Consider the following 20,839-nt stretch of genomic DNA (forward strand, 5'->3'; position numbering starts at 1 on the left):
ATCTCCTACTAACGTGACCAGGATAGTGGCGGATGCAGCCACGTGGGGGTCTGAGAAGCAGCTCTGGACTCTTGGCTTTGGTCTGGCACTGCTGCCACTTGGAGAGTGAGCTAGCAGGTGACTCTCCTCTGTAACTGCCTTTCAAATAAACAAATAAATGAATCTTCTAAGAAATTAAGCAACTTCCTGCACATGACAGAGTATTCTTTTTTAAGTGGCAAATTTTCCATAAGATTTTTGTCATGATTGCAGATTCCCAGAGGGTTCGACTTCTCTGTACTCAGAAGTCAGATTACCACCTGTGATTCATTCCTATAGCATCTTCTTTCCTTTTTTTTTTTTTAACTTGAAATTTTAAAAAATTTACTTATTTTTATTTGGAAGGCAGATTTACAGAGAGAAGAAGAGACAAAGAGAGGTCCTCCATCTGCTGGCCTTTTATTTTTATTTTTTTAATAGAAACACCTTTAACAAAAAACACCTACAGAGTATTTTGCATTGTGCATACTCCATACAAAATGGAAAGATGTTTTGTATATTTTAATAGCAGCAACCGTAAGACACTTTTGCTTTACATTTTTACTTTTTTAAGGACTCACTTATTTTTATTGGAAAGGCAGATAAATATCTTTCACCTGCTGGTTAACTCACAAGTGGCCGCAATGGCCAGAGCTGAGCCAATCCAAAGTCAGGAGCCAGGAGCCTCCTTTGGGTCTCCCACGTGGTGCAGGGTCCCAAGGTCTTGGGCTATTTTCTACTGCTTTCCCAGGCCATACGCAGGGAGCTGGATGGGAAGTGGAACAGCCAGGACACAAAGCAGCATCCATATGGGATCCCACAGCTTTACAAGTGGAGGTTAGCTAGTTGAGTCATCACACTAGGCCCTATGTTTTCACTTTTGTAATAATGTTGAATGTACATTTTTTTTTTTATTAAATAAGTGGAGTAGCCGTATGCTCTTTATGGAAAGATTAGCTAGTGAGGGTCTAAATTTCAAAAGGTAAATTCTATCTTCCCCCGTAGTTGAGGATTTCTGATATTCAAAATAACCACTCTCTAAAAACAGCTAGTTAGCCTGACAAACCCGGAAGGAGGACTGGTCCAAGCAGATACTCTGAGTATCTTCATAACCAAATAGCACTGTTTTCACACATGACTAAGAGAGACTAGGGAAATCCATACAAGTCATACAGTTGTTCAGACTATAAGGAAGGCAGACACAAATAATTAGGACAGAGTTTATAGTAAGTGATGCTAGAACAACACTTCAAATTAAATCCCTACTACAAATTACATGAAAGCAAAAAACCAAAATTGCATCATGGAAATAAATGTAAAGGGATCAAATAATGAATAAAAATTTTAATGTAAGTTAAGCAAAAAGAATAAAACATGGATCAATGCTTTTTAGGCCAGAAACATCCTACTGAGAGTAAGAAGAAGCTGTGTAGTGGAAAGAGGAACCAAATTAAAGAAGATGTTAAAAACTTTTTTAAGTATATAGAAACAATTTAAGCATCAAAACAGTAATCAATTATAACTCATTAACTATATTAAAAATTTTAATTTAAAAAAATCAAACATTTTCAGTCATGAAAACAGCCATTAAAACGTAAATCCAATTTCATTACTGATACTGTGAAATAATCAGCAGTTCTCTAAAATCATCTGCATACAAAGCAATACCTATTCCTTATTTAATATGCACTGTCCCGCCCAAGTGTTTGAACTGTAACATTTCAGTCTATCCCCTGTCCAGGATGAGGCACATGGTCCCACTGACAACACCCAGGAAAGCCAGTTTTCTTCCACACATACCATCATCCTCTTTGCTCTCGAGGGGAACACTCCAGGCAATCAGGTTCCTCGCTGTCCGGCCCTCCTCGGCCACTATCCTCCTTACTTTATCGTGACTGTTGGAGCGCTGGAATGAAGCCTACATGTGAAAATAGAGCACTCATCAGGTTAATACATATCACGCAGGTCAACATAGTGACTATAGTTGGTAAATTTAGTGTTCTTCACATTTTCTCGGGACAGACAGACTTAAAACGAATTTGGGATGTAGAAGGTAACCAAGGGAAGCAAAAATAAGTCCCAAGTTTTTAGAAGCCTAAGAACTCAGGATTCTACAACCTTAAAAATACATTGCATTCGAAAACACAACCGCAGAGTCAGGAAATGTCCTGCACAGCAGCACACCTGGCTGTACACCTGTCAGCATGCTCAGTGGACCCCATCGGCATCCCCTGTGCACCTGTCAACATGCTCAGTGGACCCCATCGGCATCCCCTGTGCACCTGTCAGCACACTCAGGGTACCCCAACAGCAGCCCCCATGCACCTATTAGCATGCTCAGTGGACACCATCAGCACCTCCTGTGCACCTGTCAACATGCTCAGTGGACCCCATCGGCATCCCCTCTACACCTGTCAGCACGCTCAGGGTACCCCAACAGCAGCCCCCATGCACCTATTAGCACGCTCAGTGGACACCATCAGCACCTCTTGTGCACCTGTCAACATGCTCAGTGGACCCCATCGACACTGCCCTGCCCTGCAAGTAAGGAGACTAAATCTCACAAACATGCTACAGAGGCTGACACCTCCAAAAGTCCTTAGAAAATTTGAATTAAACATTAGCTTATTTTGGTGCAAAACATTTTTGAAACCCAAAAAATTTTTTGAAACCATTTTTCATAATGCATATTTTCTGTTAACTCTCAGAAGACTCCACATAGTTTCCCACAGCATGAAATATTTGGGAAATCCTTTTTTGTTCTTTGGAGACAGCGCTAATGCAAATCCAGTATACTTTTATCTAAAAGTTCTTCAGATCTAAACACTACTTCCTGTGACTAATATACTTCAATTATCCATTTCAAATCCCAAACTGCTGAAAGCAGTGTCCTGCGTGTTCCAGCCCCACCTAGACCCACCCAAACTAACCCTGGGCCAGCTGGAAGCAGGCCCTGGGAAAGCCAGGAAGCTGCTTCCCACCCCATAAATGCTGTAGCAAAGACTTTTATCAGCCAAGCACCTATGAGAAGAAAGGAAGTCTAACCCTGAACTTCCCACCTGACTCTGAATCAAGTTCACCACTGAGTCCAGCCCAGACTCTCTGTTCATCTCCAGGTGCCCCTACACCTCCTCCTGGTGCTTGCCAGCTCAGGTGTTCAACACTCCTGGAAACTTTGGTCAGCATACACTTCCCAGGCAATCACTTCATATAAACACTGAGGAGAACCTGCTTAAGGATAAGGTACCTTGCTTGTCCCTAAAGAGCCTACAAGCCACAGGAGAGAATCAACATCATAAAAGCAAAAACTTCACTATGAATTAGGCCGCATGGTAGCCAGTCTTCAAAGATGCCTCTTCCCTCCAGTAAGCCACACCTGCGGCTGCCTCCCACCCTAGTGCAAGCCACCCCCTAGAGGACCAAGGAGCGAGCGAGTGTAACTTTTGGAGATGTGGTCACTAAAAGGTTCGCAACTTCCAGCAGGTCTCTGGGAATGTTCCCTCTTGGTATCACCACCCTTAAAACAACTCTCATTAGGCTGGTGCCACATCACAGGTTAGGCCTGGGCCAGCAGTGCACGTTTCCCATATGGGCATCAATTCAAGTCCCGGCTGCTCCGCTTCCACTCCAGCTCCTGGCTGGAGCATCTGGGAAAGCAGCAGAGGACGGCTCAAGATCTCGAGCCCTGGACCCATGTGGGAGACCCCAGAAAAGGTCCTGGACCCTGGCTTTGAATCAACCCAGCTCCAGTCACTGTGGTCCTCTGGAGCGTAAGCCAGCAGAGAGAGGATCTCTGTTTCCCCTTCTCTCTCTGTAAATCTGCTTTTCAAATAAAAATAAAACAAAAAAATCCTCAGCCCACAGGGCCAGTGCTGCAACACCGTGAGCCACTCTGTCACCCATGACATCAGCAACCACCATCATATAGCACCTGTTCAAGTCCTGGCTGCTCCACTTCTAATCCAGAACCCTGCTGAAGCACCTGGGAAAGACAACCCAAGTGCCTAGGCCCTGCTACTCATATGGGAAATAGAGCCAAAGCTCCTGCTCTCTGCCTTTGCAGCCACTTGGGGAGTCAATCAGTGGATGGAAGATCTTCCTCTCTCTAACTCAACTTTTCTAATCAATCAGTCAATCTTTAAGGAAAGCTCCCAGCGTTCCTGTGTTTGCCCCTACCGTGGCCTCGATCGCGTGAGGACTGGCAGGAGGCAGCTGCACCAGGGCCAGCAGCACTTGACAGGGCTGCGCTGGCCCCCGCGTGCTTTACGTGGCAGACAGGGACACGCTCATCAGGGAAGCGTGGAATGTGCCTCCACAGCCTGGCATGCACACAACTCTCCCTAGAAACTTTCAAACAAACAAACAAAAAAAACCGACTTTCTGAGCAGAAAAAGAGGAAAGTAGGGCTAGAACTTTCAGGGTCAGGAAAAACTGGTGTACTTGGTAAAAGTGCATGAAAAGAAACTGCACGACTGTTTGAGGAGCACCAGGCCGGGTCATTGAGGCCATTTGGGGAGCAAACTGGTGGGCAGATGATTAATCAGTATCTCTTTCACTCTGTATCTGCCCTTCAAATGAACAACAAATCTTATTTTTTAAAGCAAGACTGATGAGAAAACGTGGACAGTGACTAAACATAATCTTTGAGTTTTGTCATAAAGAACAAACCAATGATCAAAGACTTCTTTAGGAAGCGGAAAAGAGACCATGTTTGTATGCTGACAAGAATGATCCACAAACTGGGCCCAGCACAGTGGCCTAACAGCTTAAGTCCTCGCCTTGAACACGCTGGGATCCCATATGGGCGCAGGTTCTAATCCGGGCAGCTCCACTTCCCATCCTGCTCCCTGCTGGTGGCCTGGGAAAGTAGTCGAGGACGGCCCAAAGCCTTGGGACCCTGCACCCACATGGGAGACCTGGAGGAGATTTCTGGCTCCTGGCTCTGGATCAGCGCAGCTCCAGCCACTGCGGTCACTTGGGGAGTTGCGGCCACTTCGGGAGTCATCAGATAGAAGATCTTCCTGTTTCTCCTCCTCTGTGTATATCTGACTTTGCAATAAAAATAAATAAATCCTTAAAAAAGTAAAAAAGAATGATCCACAGGGAAACGTCACCATCCTGAGAAAGAGTAAATAACCACACGTGCTCCTCAATCTGTGAGCGCCGGAACTGGGTTTTGATCCACAAACGAGTAAAGCAACAGCCACCCAAGACAGGAGGAAAACCAACACAGCACTGTCCCCAAACCTCCTCTCCTTCGCAGGTTATTGTCCTTCTTTTTAAAGACTCATTTATTTTTATTGCAAAGTCAGATATACAGAGAGGAGGAGAGACAGAGAGGAAGATCTTCTGTCTGATGATTCACCCCCCAAGTGGTTGCAATGGCTGGAGCTGAGCCAATCTGAAGCCAGGATCCAGGAGATTCTTCCAGGTCTCCCACACGGGTGCAGGGTCCCAAGGCTTTGGGCCGTCCTCGACTGCTTTCCCAGGCCACAGGCAGGGAGCTGGACGGGAAGTGGAGCTGCCGGGATTAGAACCGACACTCTTATGGGATTCCAGTAAGTTCAAGGCGTGGCCTTTAGCTAGTAGGCTACCATGTTGAGCCCTCTAATGTAACTTTTACCAATTTAGTTTTTTTATACTTAGTACACATACAGACATACATGGAAAAAGCCACCAATTTAAGACTTTGTTTTTATTCTCAATCCCTGTAGTTGATAAGCAAAAATGTTGACTTATTTTCCTACATTTTTCATTTTATAGCACAGATGCTTTCTCTAATATGTTAAATGGACTCCTTTCATTCTTAATCCAAAAAGTCTAATCATGTTTAATAATCTGGATCTTATTAAAATGTCAGCAATAACGTAAACATTTTTAAACATTTTAATCTAAATATCAGGATTTGAAACTCAATGAGTCTGTGATACTTAATAACATTATAGACATTTACCTCGATCTATTTTTTCCTAGGTTCTTTTCTTACAGGAGACTGCAACATAACATGAATCCAAAGTCACAGTGCCCTCTAGTGGTGCAAGAGGATTTTACAGAGACCAATTTCCTGTAAAAAGCCTGACTGGATCCCTGAGTGAAAAGTCCTCATGCTCACATCTCACAGTAAATAATCTAGGAAAGCAAAGGTTCAAAACACTCACCAATGGACGACATCAAGAGTTCTGTTCCCAAATGAGAAAAAAAAAAAAAAACCTTCTCTTTTAGGCAAAAACAAACAAACATAACCCAGCAGCCCAGGGGCCCACACCAGAGCAACCGGGCTCAGTTCCTGCGGGGCGTGCAGGCCATGGGAGGCAGCAGGCAGGGCTCAAGGAGCTGGGCCCTCACCAGTCACAGGGCAGGCACCTGAACTTAATCCGCAGCTCCCTGGGACAGGCCTCCTGCCGCCGTGGATATCTGGAGAGTGAACTAGCAGATACTGTCTGCCTCCCTCTTCCCAGCTCAGTGCGTGTGTGCGCATGCGCACACATGCCTCTCTCCGCACATTACCTGAGACAGGAAGGGCTCTGGTAGTGGGGCTTTATGAAAAATATTCTTTCCTGAATTTTTCAGAAAGTTGAAAAACAAGCATTGAAATCATGGGGATCTCATTTATGGTCACCTAGTAGTCTGCGTGGACTTTGAGGAAATTGTGTAAAGTAGCAAGTTTTACAGAGGTATAAACACAAATATTCAGCAAACAATATTTGTAACCATGTTGTGATTATGAGGCAAGTTAAAAATTATTCTAAGAAATTCTAGGCCCTTGATTTTTGCCTGGCCCAAGGCAAGTTATTGAGGATATTTAGGGAATGAACCAGCAGACAGAAGGTATCTTTCTTAAAAAAAAAATATAGGGACCCAGCGCGGGATAGTATAATGGTTAAAAGTCCTCGCTTTGACATGCCAGTTCTAATTCTGGCGGCCCTGCCTCCCATCCAGCTCCCTGCTTGGGCCCAGGAAAGTAACTGAGGACTGCCCAAAGCCTTGGGACCCTACACCCAACATGGGAGACCCAAAAAAAGCTCCTGGCTCCTGGTTTTGGATTGGCTCAACTCCAGCCGTTGGGGCCACTTGGAGAGTGAACCATTGGACGGAAGACCTTCCTCTCTGTATACCTGCCTTTCTAATAAAAATAAATAAATTTTAAAATAATAATAATAAGTACTTATTTCTCTTTAAGTCATATTTACAGAGAGAAGGAGACACAGAGATGCTTCATCTGTTGGTTCACTCCCCGAATGGCTACAACAGCCAAAAGTGAGCCAATCCGAAGCCAGGAGCTTCCTTCCAGGAAGCTTTCCCAGGCCATAAACAGGGAGCCAGAAGGGAAGTGGAGCAGCTGGGACACGAACAGGCACCCACATGGAACCCAACACACACAAGGAGCACCCCAGCCACCAGGCTATCATGCTAGGCCTGTGAATTTGCAAATTTCTATGAAATTTTTTTCTATGAAAAAGTCTTTGAAAAATACCATTCACGTGGTATTGTGTGCTGCATAATCAATAACAGAAAATCTGAATAGTTTATGTAAGAAACGAAAGCCCACATATCAAAGTCCAGGCCCAGGAGGGTTTTACTAGTGAATTTTCTTAATCATCTAAGCAACAAAATACATTAAATTCTTCTAGAGAATAAAATAGAGGAAATACATCCCAATCCACTGCTAGAGGCCCACCTAACTCTATCAGAACTCAGAAGGACACTGTAGAAAAGATAAATTATAGTTCCGTGCCTTTCGAGAGTACAGATGTGAAAATCCCATTTACAAGCGTATGTTACATACAGAAGCATATACATACTTGTGAACTGAATCCAGGCAGCACATTACAACCAAACTGAGCTTGCTGGAGGAATGCAAGCAAAAGCAATTCCTCATATAAACAGTTATTCATCTCAGATCAAAAAGCAAGCTAGTGATTAAGTCAACACCACTCATAACAAGCTATTACCGAGGTCCTGACCTACAGATGTGTGTGTAGCTGTCTATTTCACACTCTTTCTCTCTCTCTCTCTGGAAGGGAGAAAGGGAGAGGGACAAAGATCAACAGTAAATTTTTAAATGAATAATGTATTTCATCAATTCAAGAAACATAAATAGAGATGCTTCTTTTAGAAAATAGTTTAAAAAAAATAAAACAATTGCCCCAGCACTTATTAGAACTGCTATTTTCCAAGTAAAACAAAAACAAATGCTAAAAAAAAGTTAAAATTGGGGCAGGTACTGCATTACAACAGGTGAGGCCACCACTGATGATGCCCACATGCCCCACGGGAGTGCTAGGAGGACGTCCTGCTCCCCGCGTGTGCACCTCGGAGGCAGCGGAAAGGCCAAGTGGTTGGGTCTCTGCCACCCGCATGGGAGAAACTGTGTTCCTGGCTCCTGCCCTCGGCCAGGACTACCTCCAGTTGTGAGGATTTGACGAGTGAACCAGTGAATGCAAGAGGTGGATGTAGGCATATCTCTAAATGAATCTTCAATAAACAGAGACTAGGCGATGGCACTGTGCCACAGTAAGCAAAGCTGCCACCTGCAATAATCAGTCTCCCAGGGAGGCAGGTCACATCCCTGATGCTCCACTTTGCACCTGGAAAAGCAGCACACTTGGACCCCTGCCGCCACATGGAAAATCCAGATGGAGTTCCTGGCTCCTGGCTCCAGCCTTTGTGGCCATTTGGAAAGTGTACTAGCAGATGGCTGTGACTCTATCTCTCCATCTCTCTCTCTCTCTCTCTCTCTCTCTCTGTAACTCTTTCAAATTACTAAATAATTCTTTAAATAACCAGATGATTAAAAATTGGTGAGGATGTAGGTAAACAACAACCCCTGGGTACTGGTACCAAGACTGTAATAAAATGGTACAGCTGCTGCAACAAGAACCAACATCATTCCTCAAAAAGGTAAAAACAGATTCACCAGTCGACTCAGTCACTGTAATTCTGGATACACACCCAAAAGGAAACAAGGTCCTGAAGAGATACTTGCACACCACATTCACAACTGCACCATTCCCAATAGCTAATAAGAGGAAGCAACCCAAATGTGTGACAGATGAACGGAGAAGCAAAATATCCTACATGTGCAATAGAATCTTTTTCAGTCTAAAAAAGGATGGGAACTCCAACACATAATACAACAGGGAAGAATCCTGAAGACACTGCCCTCAGTGACATGAGTCAGTCATAAGAGGACAAACACCATAGGAGGCTACAGCCAGAAATCATAAAGACAAGACAGACAGCACAGGAGGAAGTGGAGAGGCACAGTGACCACGCCCCGGATGAAGCTCAGCTCCCAGTGGGAACATGCTCACAGCCATGTGCTGGGTGCCGACCAGTGTCATGCTGATCAGCCATGCTGGTGGATGTACCTCCTGTGTGCTTCACCACAACAGAAAACCTTATGACAGAGGAACAAGTTAAACCCAATAAGTCAATCCTCTGAATTTTAAAATGTCCTACATGTTGTACACAATACTGAAATTCTGCCAGAAAGAGAAACAAGCCCCTAGGACTGTAGGCTGAGGATGGCGCAAGACTTCTCGTCAAGGTGCAAAGAAAAGAAAACCCTGTTGGCAGAGACCCCCAACCCCAAGCCCACCTTCCAGAAACATCAAAACCTCCTCAGAAAAACCAGCAAGGCCATGGACAAAATACAGGGATCAGCATGGTAACATAGTGGCTTAAGTCCTCGCCCTGCACACACTGGGATCCCATATGGGCACTGGTTCATGTCCTGGCTGCTCCACTTCCCATCCAGCTCTCTGCCTGTGGCCTGGGAAAGCAGCTGAGGACGACCCAAAGCCTTGGGAGCCTATACCGGCATGGCTGACCTGGAAGAAGCTCTTGGCCTTGGATCAGCTCAGATCTGGCCATTGTGGCCACTCGGGGAGTGAATCAGCAAATGGAATATCTTTCTTTCTGTCTCTCCTTTCTGCATTATCTGCCTTTGCAATAAATTTAAAAAAAAAAAAAACCCTCACGGTAAGGACTTTTCAGGATGAAATTGATGGCAATGACAGATACAAACAAATCACAGCCCTGCAGCTGAGGGAGAGTGTGGCTTTAGGAGGTGGGGGAGGATACAATGAGAAAGGGGCCACACGCAGATGCACTCCTGCAAGTGGGGCCTATGCCGGAGCCCCACATATTACAAGGCCTCTTCCCTCAAAAACACTGGAGCTGGAGTTATAGATCAACGGATTAAGCTGTCATCTGCAACATTGGCTGGCATCCCATATGGATACCACTGGAGTGCTGGAGATTTGGCTGCTCTACTGGTTTTGATTTTGTTTTTTGTTTGTTTATTTGTTTTTTGGCTGCTCCACTTCTAATCCAGCTCCCCTATATTGCACCTGGGAAATGAGTCGAGGATGGCTCAAGTGCTTAGACCCTTGCACCCATGTGGGAGATCCAGGTGAAGTTCCAGAATCCTGGCTTCAGCATGGCCCAGCACGTCACTGTGGCCATATGGGGAGTCAACCAGCAAATGGAAGCTCTGTCTTTCCCTCTGCCTCTGCAATTCTGCCTTTCAAAAGAAATGTTCTAATCAAACCCCAAAGATAATCAGGAAATCACTGGGTGAACAGTAACTAAAATGGAAGAGTTTACAAATGGAACAGGGTGCCCCCGATCAGTGAATGTGATAAAAACAAGAGAGTAACAAATCACACACCCTGTGCCAGGAAAATCAGAGTAAGGACAGCTGCTTGGGTGTTGGGCTGGCCCTGGAGGAGTTGGCTGAACAGGCTGGGTCACCTGCGGCCGCATCCCCTGTATCTCCTCGGTCGGGGCAGTTTCAGATGATACAACTGTGTTCCACACAGACATCTGTCTGTCCACTTCAGCTGGGTTCAAGAACCATCCCAGCGTGGGGAGAGCAGAGTTCCTCTAAGAGCTGGCTGGGCCTGGGGAGCAGCTGGTCAGGCTGCTGGCTGGTGTATGTTTTCAACCATAAAACTTAAAGGAAAGCGGGGACCTCCTGCACTCTGGCCCGTCGGGCCCTGGGTGGGGACAGAGCCCCAGGGCTCCCAGCCTGAGCGGGATACTCCCATCTGCTCACTTCATGATGGTGCCTGGCAGCAGCATGCTCCAGAGCATCCTGGGGAAATGAGCCAGGAAGGAGGGAGGGGGGAAGCCCTGTCGGCAGCTAGACACTTACCATCATGCCTTCATTCTCTTCTGTGCCAAGATCATTCACCACATAAACCCATGGAGTGTGACTCCTGCAATACAAGGTAGGCGTACCATTAGTCAACATATGACCAAAAAAATTCACGAAACACATGCAAGCCTCATCTATTCAGGGTTCTTACCACACTAAACATGGATACAACACAACAGGCTTTAAATACCCTAGACTGAACAATACCTCAGTTCTCTCCAAAAGCAAATATAAAGTGGAAGAGAAGTGTCGGCTACATTAATAAAATACTAACAGGTGTTGACAATACTAAATTAAAAGTTTCTACTTTCTACTACAACCCATATACACACTCTCTCAAATTGACTGACTGAAGAAACATTTATCTCAACTGTGTGAGACACATTCTTTATATTTTTATCCATTCTAATTTCAGTTTTTTTAATGTTTATTTAAAAGACAAGAGACAAAAAAAAAAACTTCCACCTGCTAGTTTAATCCCTAAATGCCAGAAGTAGCCAGGCGCAGGTCAGGCTGAAGCCGAGAACCTGGACCTCAATTAGGTCTCCATGTGGGTGGTGGGGACCCAAATATGCTGAGCCACCACTTGCTGCCTCCCAGGGTGCACAAGAATCTGGAATCAGAAGTGGAGTCTGGCCAGTGTTGTGACGGAGCAGGTAAAGCTGTCACCTGTGGTTCCAGCATACCATTATGGGCACCAAACAGTAACTCCGTCACTTCTGCTCCAACTCCCTGCCAATGGCCTGGGGAATGCATCGGCAGGCAGCTGAAGGCTGTGGCCCTTGCCATCCACCTGGGAGGCCTGGACAAAGCTCCTTGCTCCTGGCTTCGGCCAGCTGAACCAGTAAATGAAGATCTCTCTCTCTTCGTCTCTCCTTTCCCATAAATCTGACTTTGAAAGAAGTAAGTCTATTAAAAAAAAAGTCAGGACTTGAAGCCAGGCATCCTAACGTGGGACCGAGTGTCCCAAGCAGCGTTTTACCCGTGGCACCAAACACTTATGCCTTTTTCTTCTTTGAAAAGTGGTTTTCACAGGACAGACGCAGTGGTGAGCCCAAATTAGGCAAGGAGAACACTGGGAAGTCCTTTCTAAAGAACTGTCGTAAAGTGTCTACCAGAATATCTTACCAATCCCATGAGGTTCTACGTAGGACACACCCTACTTCTCAGGGAACCCGTACTTCTAATGTGGCCTAACTTGTTCTCAAATCCAAGGCAGACAAAGCAGAACACAGATGGGGCAGAGAACTGCTAGGAAACATGGCCTAATCCTTATGGACAGCCAAAAGGCACAGAGCAGCAGCTGGGACTCACTTTCTTCCTGGGAAAGGCACCCCGATGGCCCACCCTCTGTTAAGCAAACACACTCCTTGGAAATGCATCAGCGCGCATGTAAACACAAGTCCACTCAAAACCCGACAAACATCCACCATGCTGTGATTCATAACAGCCAGGAGAGTGGGAAGCAGCCCAGTGTCCACAGCCAGCGGGACTGCTGTCTGCCAGTCAACACGGCGTCACCTGAGCTAACAATGACACCATGCAGACGGCTCTGAACACACTGAGCCAAGGTCCGAGGAGCCAGTCACAGAAGACCACATATGGCGCAATTCCATCTACGTGAGATAGCCAGAATGGTCAGTCCACGCTGTGAGGAAAGAACTGGTGTTGCCTGCGTCTGGGGACTGGAGGACAGGGATGACTATTAACAAGGGGGAAGGGTGCAGTTTTAGTTAAGGGTGGCAAAAAATGTTCCAAAATTCACTATGGTGTTGCTTGCAGAGCTCTGCAAATATACAAAAATCTACTTCTAAATGGATGGACTCCATTGTATGTGAATCGTACTTCAAGAGAGTAGCTCACAAACCCCCAGTGCTCCCATCTGCCTCACAGGAAAAACCAAGGTCCTCCCAGTAGTCCTCCCACACCCTAACTTCCCCAGCTCTCCACACCTCCCCTTCATGTCACTTCAGTCACACTGGTCTATCCTCCCACACAATGCACACACACAGGCCTCAGGGCCTCACACCTGCAGGACCCCCATTTGGAACAGTCACAATCCACTCCATCTCTGCTCAGCCACCACCTACTCAGCCAGGCCTGGCCACCGTAACCTCTTTAAATGACAACCCACCCAGACAAAACCTGTGCGAGTTCTTCCAACAGAAACAAGAGAATGCTAACAGCACACAAATATATGGAGTAGAAGGGTAATAAGAATAATCAAATTCAGCATACTCTATAACTTCAGTGGAATAAATACCACTTTTAACTCTTGGGTAAAAGTTAAAAGACAAAAGCTAACAACTACAGAGGCCTGCTATAATGACTCAATTGGCTAACCCTCCCCTTTCCAGCACTGGGATTCCATGAGTGCTGATTTACGTCCCAGCTGTTCAATTTCCCATCCAGCTCCCTGGTGGCTTGGAAAAGCAGCAGAGGATGGCCCAAAGCCTTGGGACCCTGCACTTGCATGGGAGACCCAGGAGAAACTCCTGGCTCCTGGTTTTGGATCAGCTTGGCTCCAGCCACTTGAGGTCATTAGGGGGGTAAACCAGTGGACAAAAGATCTTTCGCTCTGTATCTCTTTCTCTGTTAAATCTGCCTTTCCTGGAGAGACAAAAACACCTTCCATCCACTGGTGGAAAGGGGGGTCAGTTACCACGAGGATATAACAACTGTAAATATGCGTGCACTTAAACAGATACAGCAAGTATTTTTTTAAGGATTTATTTATTTTTATTGCAAAGTCAGATATACACAGAGGAGGAGAGACAGAGAGGAAGATCTTCCATCTGATGATTCACTCCCCCAAGTGAGTGCAACAGCCGGAGCTAGCTGAGCCAATCTGAAGCCAGGAGCCAGGAGATTCTTCCAGGTCTCCCACGCGGGTGCAGGGTCCCAAGGCTTTGGGCTGTCCTTGACTGCTTTCCCAGGCCACAGGCAGGGAGCTGGATGAGAAGTGGAGGTGCCAGGACTAGAACTGGCGGCCATATGGGATCCCAGCGTATTCAAGGAGAGGACTTAAGCCACTAGGCCACCACGCCAGGTCCAGATACAGCAAATATTAACGAAAACAGCAACTTGTAATGTTAGGAACTTCCAAGGCCCCACTTCCAACTTGAACAGATAATCTTAAAAAAGTCAGCAAGGAAAAGGGTATATTTGAACAACACTATAAACTTCTGGACCCATCTGAATGTTTGCTGAGCTGTAAAAGAATACCTGAGACAGGGTCCTCGGTAAGGAGCAGAGCCAGGCACGGTGGTGCAGTGGTTGCATGACAAATCTCTGTCTAGGCCTGATACCCACCTTTGCTTCCAATCTATCTTCCTACTCCTGTGTACCCAGGTGGGCAACAAAGGATGTCTCAAGTACCTGGTCCCCACTACCCATGCGAGAGACCAGATGAACTCCTGGCTGCTGGCTTTGGCCTGGCCCAGGCACAGCTGTTGAAAAGATTCTCTAGCACTGTGTGTGTGTGTGTGTGTGTGTGTGTGTGTGTGTGTGTGTATCTGACTTCCCCTACAAGAGGGATAGTGCTATCTCTAACATTCTACCTTTTAAAATAAATATAAAGTAAACTGTTTTTAAAAAGAAAAGCTTTAAAAAAAATAATAGTTTTAAGGAAAAGAGGTTTATCTGCCTCGTGGTTCAGAAGGCTGGACTGTGAAACTACGGGAACTGCCCAGGCGAGGCCTCTGTGGGGCCCAGTGAGGTGCAGGACATCACACAGCACCAAACTGACATCCAGGCCGACCCACTCCTGACACCCCGCTGCCCCGTGCATCCACGGAGAGCTCGCACGCCCGAAACACCTCTCAACGGTCCTACTTGGTTCCAACTCTTCACACCACAAAAGGTGATTCTTTCAACACACATTTTGCTGGGGATACTCAAACCCCAGCAGGACCTAGCAGACCTATGCAGAACAATCACACACCAACATATTTAGTACATTATAAGAAATGCACAAATTCTTACAAACATACAAGACTGAACTGAAGAAAGTGAAATCTGACTAGATCAATAACAGCAATGGAATCGTCATGAAAAACCCAACCACGAACAGCCCAGAACCTGGTGGCTTAACTCACGAATTCCACCAAACATTTACAAAAAAAGGAATTAACATCACTCCTTCTTCACTGAAGAGGAGAAAACACTTTCAAATTCACCGTGTGAGACTCACATTACTCTGATACCAAAGCCAGAAAGGGCTGTTAAAGAAAAGAACATTGCAGAGGGACGCTGCAAATGAACATTCAGCAAACTGATTCACAGCATTATGTTCAATCACCAAAAACACACTGGCCAGTGTACCATAATGCCACCAGAGAAGTTATTATCTGTTTGTTCTCCCTTTCAGGAAACATTGTAAAGGGACTGTTTTCATCCCATAAAGACAAAAAGAAAAGAACGTTGCAAGGCAATATCCATAGATCCAAAAATGCTTAGATGCTAATAAAAATCAAATGCAGCAGAACATAAAAAGACTACACACCAAGATCAATAGGATTTGTAACAGGGACACTGATTGGTCAGCATACCTACATAAGCAAATGGGGACGCACCATCCTAATGAGCTCAAGGATACAGGTCATCTGTTCACCTCAGCACATAAAAAGGATCTGAAAAACTCAGCGTCCTTCTGAGATAGCCACTCTCCAGATGAGGTACAAAACAGATGTACCTCAGCATGACCAATCCCCAACGGGCAGCACACTCATCAGGGAAAAGCTAAAAGCCTTCCTCTAAGGTGGGGACCAGAGGAAGGCTGCCCTGCCTTGCCAGTTTCACTTGACATGGCAGCCTAAGTCCTAGCCAGAGCAGTTAGTCTCCGAGAAAGGGGTATGCAAGAAGCATCCACATTTCAGGGGCAGAACTAAAACTGTTCTAAGATGTCATAATCTTTACGGCTGTGCACGGTGGTGTGCACATGAAGAGGCCATCCAGGATGCCCACCACTGGTATTAGATGGTCAGTGAGCATCTTTGCAAGTGATGCACCTGAGAAACAGCAGACAATAGCCTAAGCGCTCGGCTTCCTGCCACGTCAGGGGAGACCTGATGCAGAGCCAGGCTGCAGACTTTACCTGGCCCAGCTCTGACTCTGACTGTGGTAGACATTTTGGGGAGCAAATTAACACTCAGAAGATGGATCTCTGTGTCTCTGTCTTTCTCCCTGCCTTTCAAATAAATTAGTTAACTAGGGTGAGGGGGAAGAGACACTTCCAAAAAGACCTATTAAAATAAATGAATCTAGTAAGGTTATAGGTTATAAAAATCAACAAGTAAAATCAGTAGCATTTCTACACACTAACCACTCACTGTCTAGTTCAGTTTACAGTAATACTTAAAATGAACCTAAGGAAGTGAAAATCTGTACTCTGAAAAACCATAGAACATTGAGGTTTATAAACTGGAAGAGTTAATACTGCTGAAGTATCCATAATTCAAAATGATCTTCAGACTCAGTGTAATCCAGGTCCTTGATGAGGGATCTGGGAAAGCAGTGGAAGATGGCCTACATACTGGGGTCCCTGCCGCTCATGTGGGTGATCCGGATGAAGCTCTGGATTCCTGGCTTCAGCCTGGCCCAACCCTAGGTCACTGCAACCATCTGGGAATGAACCAGCACACAGAGGATCTCCTTCTTGCTCTCTGTTTCTCTCCCTCCTTTTCCTCTTCCTTTCCTCCCTCCTTCTCTCCTCTCCCCATCACTAACCTTTCAAAAACATAAGTCTTTTTTCAAAAGACTGATTTTAAAATAGGCAAAGGACCTAACTAGATATTTCTCAGAGAAGGACTTACAAATGGCCAACAGGGATATGACAAGCTTCTCAGTCTCATAAGTCATCTGACACATGCTGGGCTAAAAGAGAAAAGCTAAAAGTTGGTGAGGACATAAAGAAAATTCAGCTTGAAAGATCAAAAACAGGACGACCCTCCATGTGATCCAGCAGCCTGGCTTCTGTGGACATGCCTCCTCACCGTGTCTGCACATCCACCTTCAGGGCAGCGTTAGTGTCAACCGCACTAACAAGACATCAGCCCGAGTCCAGCAAGGGACGATGGGGTAAGGAACAGGATCCTATCAGTCTTTTAAAAGGAAGTCAATCTTGTCACGGTTAACAAAACAGAAGCGGCTGGAGGATACCACCCTAAGTGAAAGAAGCTAGAAACAAACAAACAAAAACAGTCTCACCTCACACAGAATGCAAAGTTAAACTCCCAGAAGCAGAGAGGTGCAGAATCGGGCGGATGTGGGTTACATGGCAGAGTTTCACTTAGGATGGGTTCTAGCTATCCCTTGATCAGCATGGTGACCACAGCTCCTGACTATGGAGCGCACTCCAAATGGCTGAGACATGTTCTGGTCACATAAAAAGTAGGATGATTGAGCAGCACATTAATGAGGTTGATTTAATCACTTCGTGATGTAGGTGTGTAGCAAACATCGTGGTATACACTATAGACTGGATTTGTCAATTATACCTTATTACAGTCGGGGGAGGGGGAAAGTGTGCCACGCCCTCTAGGACACGCACCTCCCTGGCAGTGATTATCACTGGCCAGCCTGTCCCACACACAGCCCTCCCCCCCACCCCCAGAGTGTAGCCCAGGAATTCTGTTGGCTTTGTTACTACTGTAGCCCCAGGAGACCAAACTAAATCTGGCCTGAAGTAGGCAACAATTAGATCTGCTAATGAACCCAGCCCCTGCCTCAGGATCTTGCTTACAGAGAGGAGAGACACAGAAAGAGTTTCTATCCATTGATTCACTCCTCAAATGGAGTTTCTTCCGGCCTCCCACACGGATGCAGGTTCCCAAAAACTTGGGCCATCCTTCACTGCTTTCCCAGGCCACAAGTAGGGAGCTGGATGGAAGTACAGCAGCCAGAACAAGAACCAGCACCCATATGGAATGCTGGCGCTTCACCCAGTGGAAAACACAGTCACTGGAGCAAGCCACACCACTGGCTCTGCAATGTTGTTACAACTCTCCGAGAATCAGTATTCTCATGGATAACAATGAAACCAAACTCTTCATCCAAGAGAAATAAAAACACATTTTTTCTACCCTTTGCACAAATACTTGTGACAGTTTTATCTGTAACAGTCTGAAACTGGAAGCAACCCAAATATTCATGCACAGGAGATCACACAACCAAATTATAGTATAACTATGTGACAGATACTACTCAGAATGGACGGGAACAGACTATACACACAACCAACATGCAACAAAATGAATAAAGATAACAGAATTATGCTCAGAAAAGAAATGGGATGGGACACCAGTGTACATACTGAGCATGTCCATTTATATAAAGCTATAAAACACATTAGACTAACTGTAGGTGAGAAATATCAAGAGGGCTGCCTTGGTTAGAGAAAAGGACAGGGAAGCGATGGCCGATGGAATGGATTCCTACTGTGGCTCATGGATGCATACAAACATCCATAAACTGTTGTGGGGCCAGCACTATGTCGCAGCAGGTTAAGCTACAGCCTGCAATACCAGAATCCCACATGAGCAGCAGTTCAAGTCCCATTTGCTCCATTTCCAACCACCTTCCTGTTCATGTGCCTGGGAAAGCATCAGATGATGGCCCAAGTGTGGAACCCCTGCAACCACATGGAAAACCTCAATGAAGCTCGTGGCCTAATTCAGCCCTGGCCATTATCAGCCATTTGGGAAGTGAACTACCAGACGCAAGGCATCTGTGTGTGTATGCGCACGCACGAGTGTTTGTGTGTGTGTGTGTGTGTGTGTAACTCTGCCTTTCAAATAAACCAAATAAATCTTAAGGAAAAAAAAAACATGTCTTTACTTTTGGAACAGCTCACTTAAAATGAGTTTACTTTTTGCATGTAAATTATGCCTCATAAAATTTAAAGAAAAGAGCACATTGTTTAGACAGAGAGAGAGAGAGAGAGAGAGAGAAAAGGATAGCCCTAACTTATAAAGTGCTTAGGATTACATCAGAAGCTCATAAACCACAACCAACAAGGTTCAGTGGGGAACCCTCAATATCAATGTAAAGCTCCGTCTCAGTCTAGCCACATGCGGTGTTTATGGCGACACTTTCAGTGTTCTCTTGTGTAATATGACAACAAGTTTGCAGACTCCGATGGCAGAACTCTAGGGTTCACATTTTCACCAGTTAACACATAATAGGTGCCCAAACAGCTTCAAAAATGTTTATAAAACCAGCACATACCACATGTTCAATAAATGATACCCCCTTTCCCTGTTTCTGTTAGGTAAGGGTTTTCTTTTTCACTCTATTTGAAGATCCTGACAGGCAGATCAATAACTGAATGACCTGCACTTCCCCATGCCTAACACAGCCACTTAAAAATAGGAAGGACTCCGTAGGAGTTCGCAGGGAAGGAGGGGAGGTAAATTCCTAGACTGAGGAAATTACTTCCAGATTAATCAGTGAAAGCATATACCTTGTTAGCCCTTCCAATTAAGACTATTTAGGGCCAGAGCCCACAGACTTCCTAAAGGCAGACTCAAAATCCAACCTACCACGATGGAAAGGGTTTGTAAGGGAGCAGAAGGAAGAGCAGACACACAAGGAGCAATATGACATAAGCACCGTAAGCTCAGAAGTGGATTCAAACTCAGATCCCAAACTGCCAAGAACACATGATGCAACCCTTAGCTAAGTGTCTGAGCTACAAAATGGAAATCAAAGTATCTGCCTTGTAGGATTATTTCCTGCATTGAAGAAACAATACATGAGGACCCTCCCAGCACAGGTGCAGCGTGCACTAGTGGGTGTGCAGCTCAGACAGGACAGGTACTTTCTGTTCATTTCCCGGTGTTCTCAAATACAGCTGCACCACATTCCCAACTTCAGAAGAGCATTATGACTTAGTCTTAAACATACTTCCAAAGTACAGTCTAAGCTCAGCTTTGATTTCCAAATTTTCCACGTAGAGATTACAAATTCCAATCGCCAGGCCTTTTATACCCCAAGGACAGAAGACTCAAGTTGTTATGGGGTGCAGCCACTGATGGATCGCACCCACTTAACAGCGGACAGGACACAGAAATGGAGTTTCTGCACCCCACCCTTCCTGACTGTGTAGAAATTACTCCGGAGGTTTTGTGCACCTGGCCCCTCCTGCCTACTAGTGTACTAGATTAGGTGAACTACAGGAAAACGTTGGGCTCTAGTAACTCCCTGCCTGCCTGAAACTTTGTACTCCACGGCTCAGTCTGATTGGAGGATGAGAGCAGCTCGGCGCAGTGGCTCCTGGAGTGTAGCGCGAGCTGCTGGCACCAAGCTTGAGAAATAAAGACTCCTCCTGACATCTTATACTTGGGTCCAGTGTGATCTCTCTCGCACCCTGCAACAGGGCAAGCATATGGAAGATCTTTCTATACTTCTTCTCTCTGTAAATCTGCCTTTCAAATAAACATATATAAATCTTTAAAAAAAAATGTAACTCAGCATATTCTCAGAGGTACTCAAAAACATTGAAAGCCAACAATCTCTGGGATGCAGCAAAACATTAGCCACACAGAAAATGGGAGGGAAAAAAACCCACCAACTGGGTAAGAGCGTGCGAATACCTGGAGCGCCCGGCCCACAGCTTCCGAACATGCTCTGTGGGGGCACGCTGCAGGCGTCCTTGTC

At 45.6% G+C, this 20,839-nt stretch overlaps 1 protein-coding gene across 1 annotated transcript in view; it reads right to left on the reverse strand.

Moving 5' to 3' along the window:
* SCAPER (S-phase cyclin A associated protein in the ER) overlaps window positions 1–20,839 on the reverse strand; it is a 312,499-nt gene that overhangs the window by 279,744 nt on the left and 11,916 nt on the right. The window contains exons 2-3 of the mRNA XM_040969720.1: window positions 11,180–11,243; window positions 1,819–1,936 (exon numbers count right to left, since the gene is read on the reverse strand). Coding sequence (XP_040825654.1) covers window positions 1,819–1,936; window positions 11,180–11,185 — 124 coding nt within the window. The 5' untranslated portion in view covers window positions 11,186–11,243. The remainder of the gene's footprint in view (window positions 1–1,818; window positions 1,937–11,179; window positions 11,244–20,839) is intronic.

This window comes from Ochotona curzoniae, unplaced genomic scaffold (genome assembly GCF_017591425.1).
Source record: "Ochotona curzoniae isolate NIBS_2020 unplaced genomic scaffold, NIBS_Ocur_1.0 scaffold_4701, whole genome shotgun sequence".
NCBI classification, from domain to species: Eukaryota; Metazoa; Chordata; class Mammalia; order Lagomorpha; family Ochotonidae; genus Ochotona; species Ochotona curzoniae.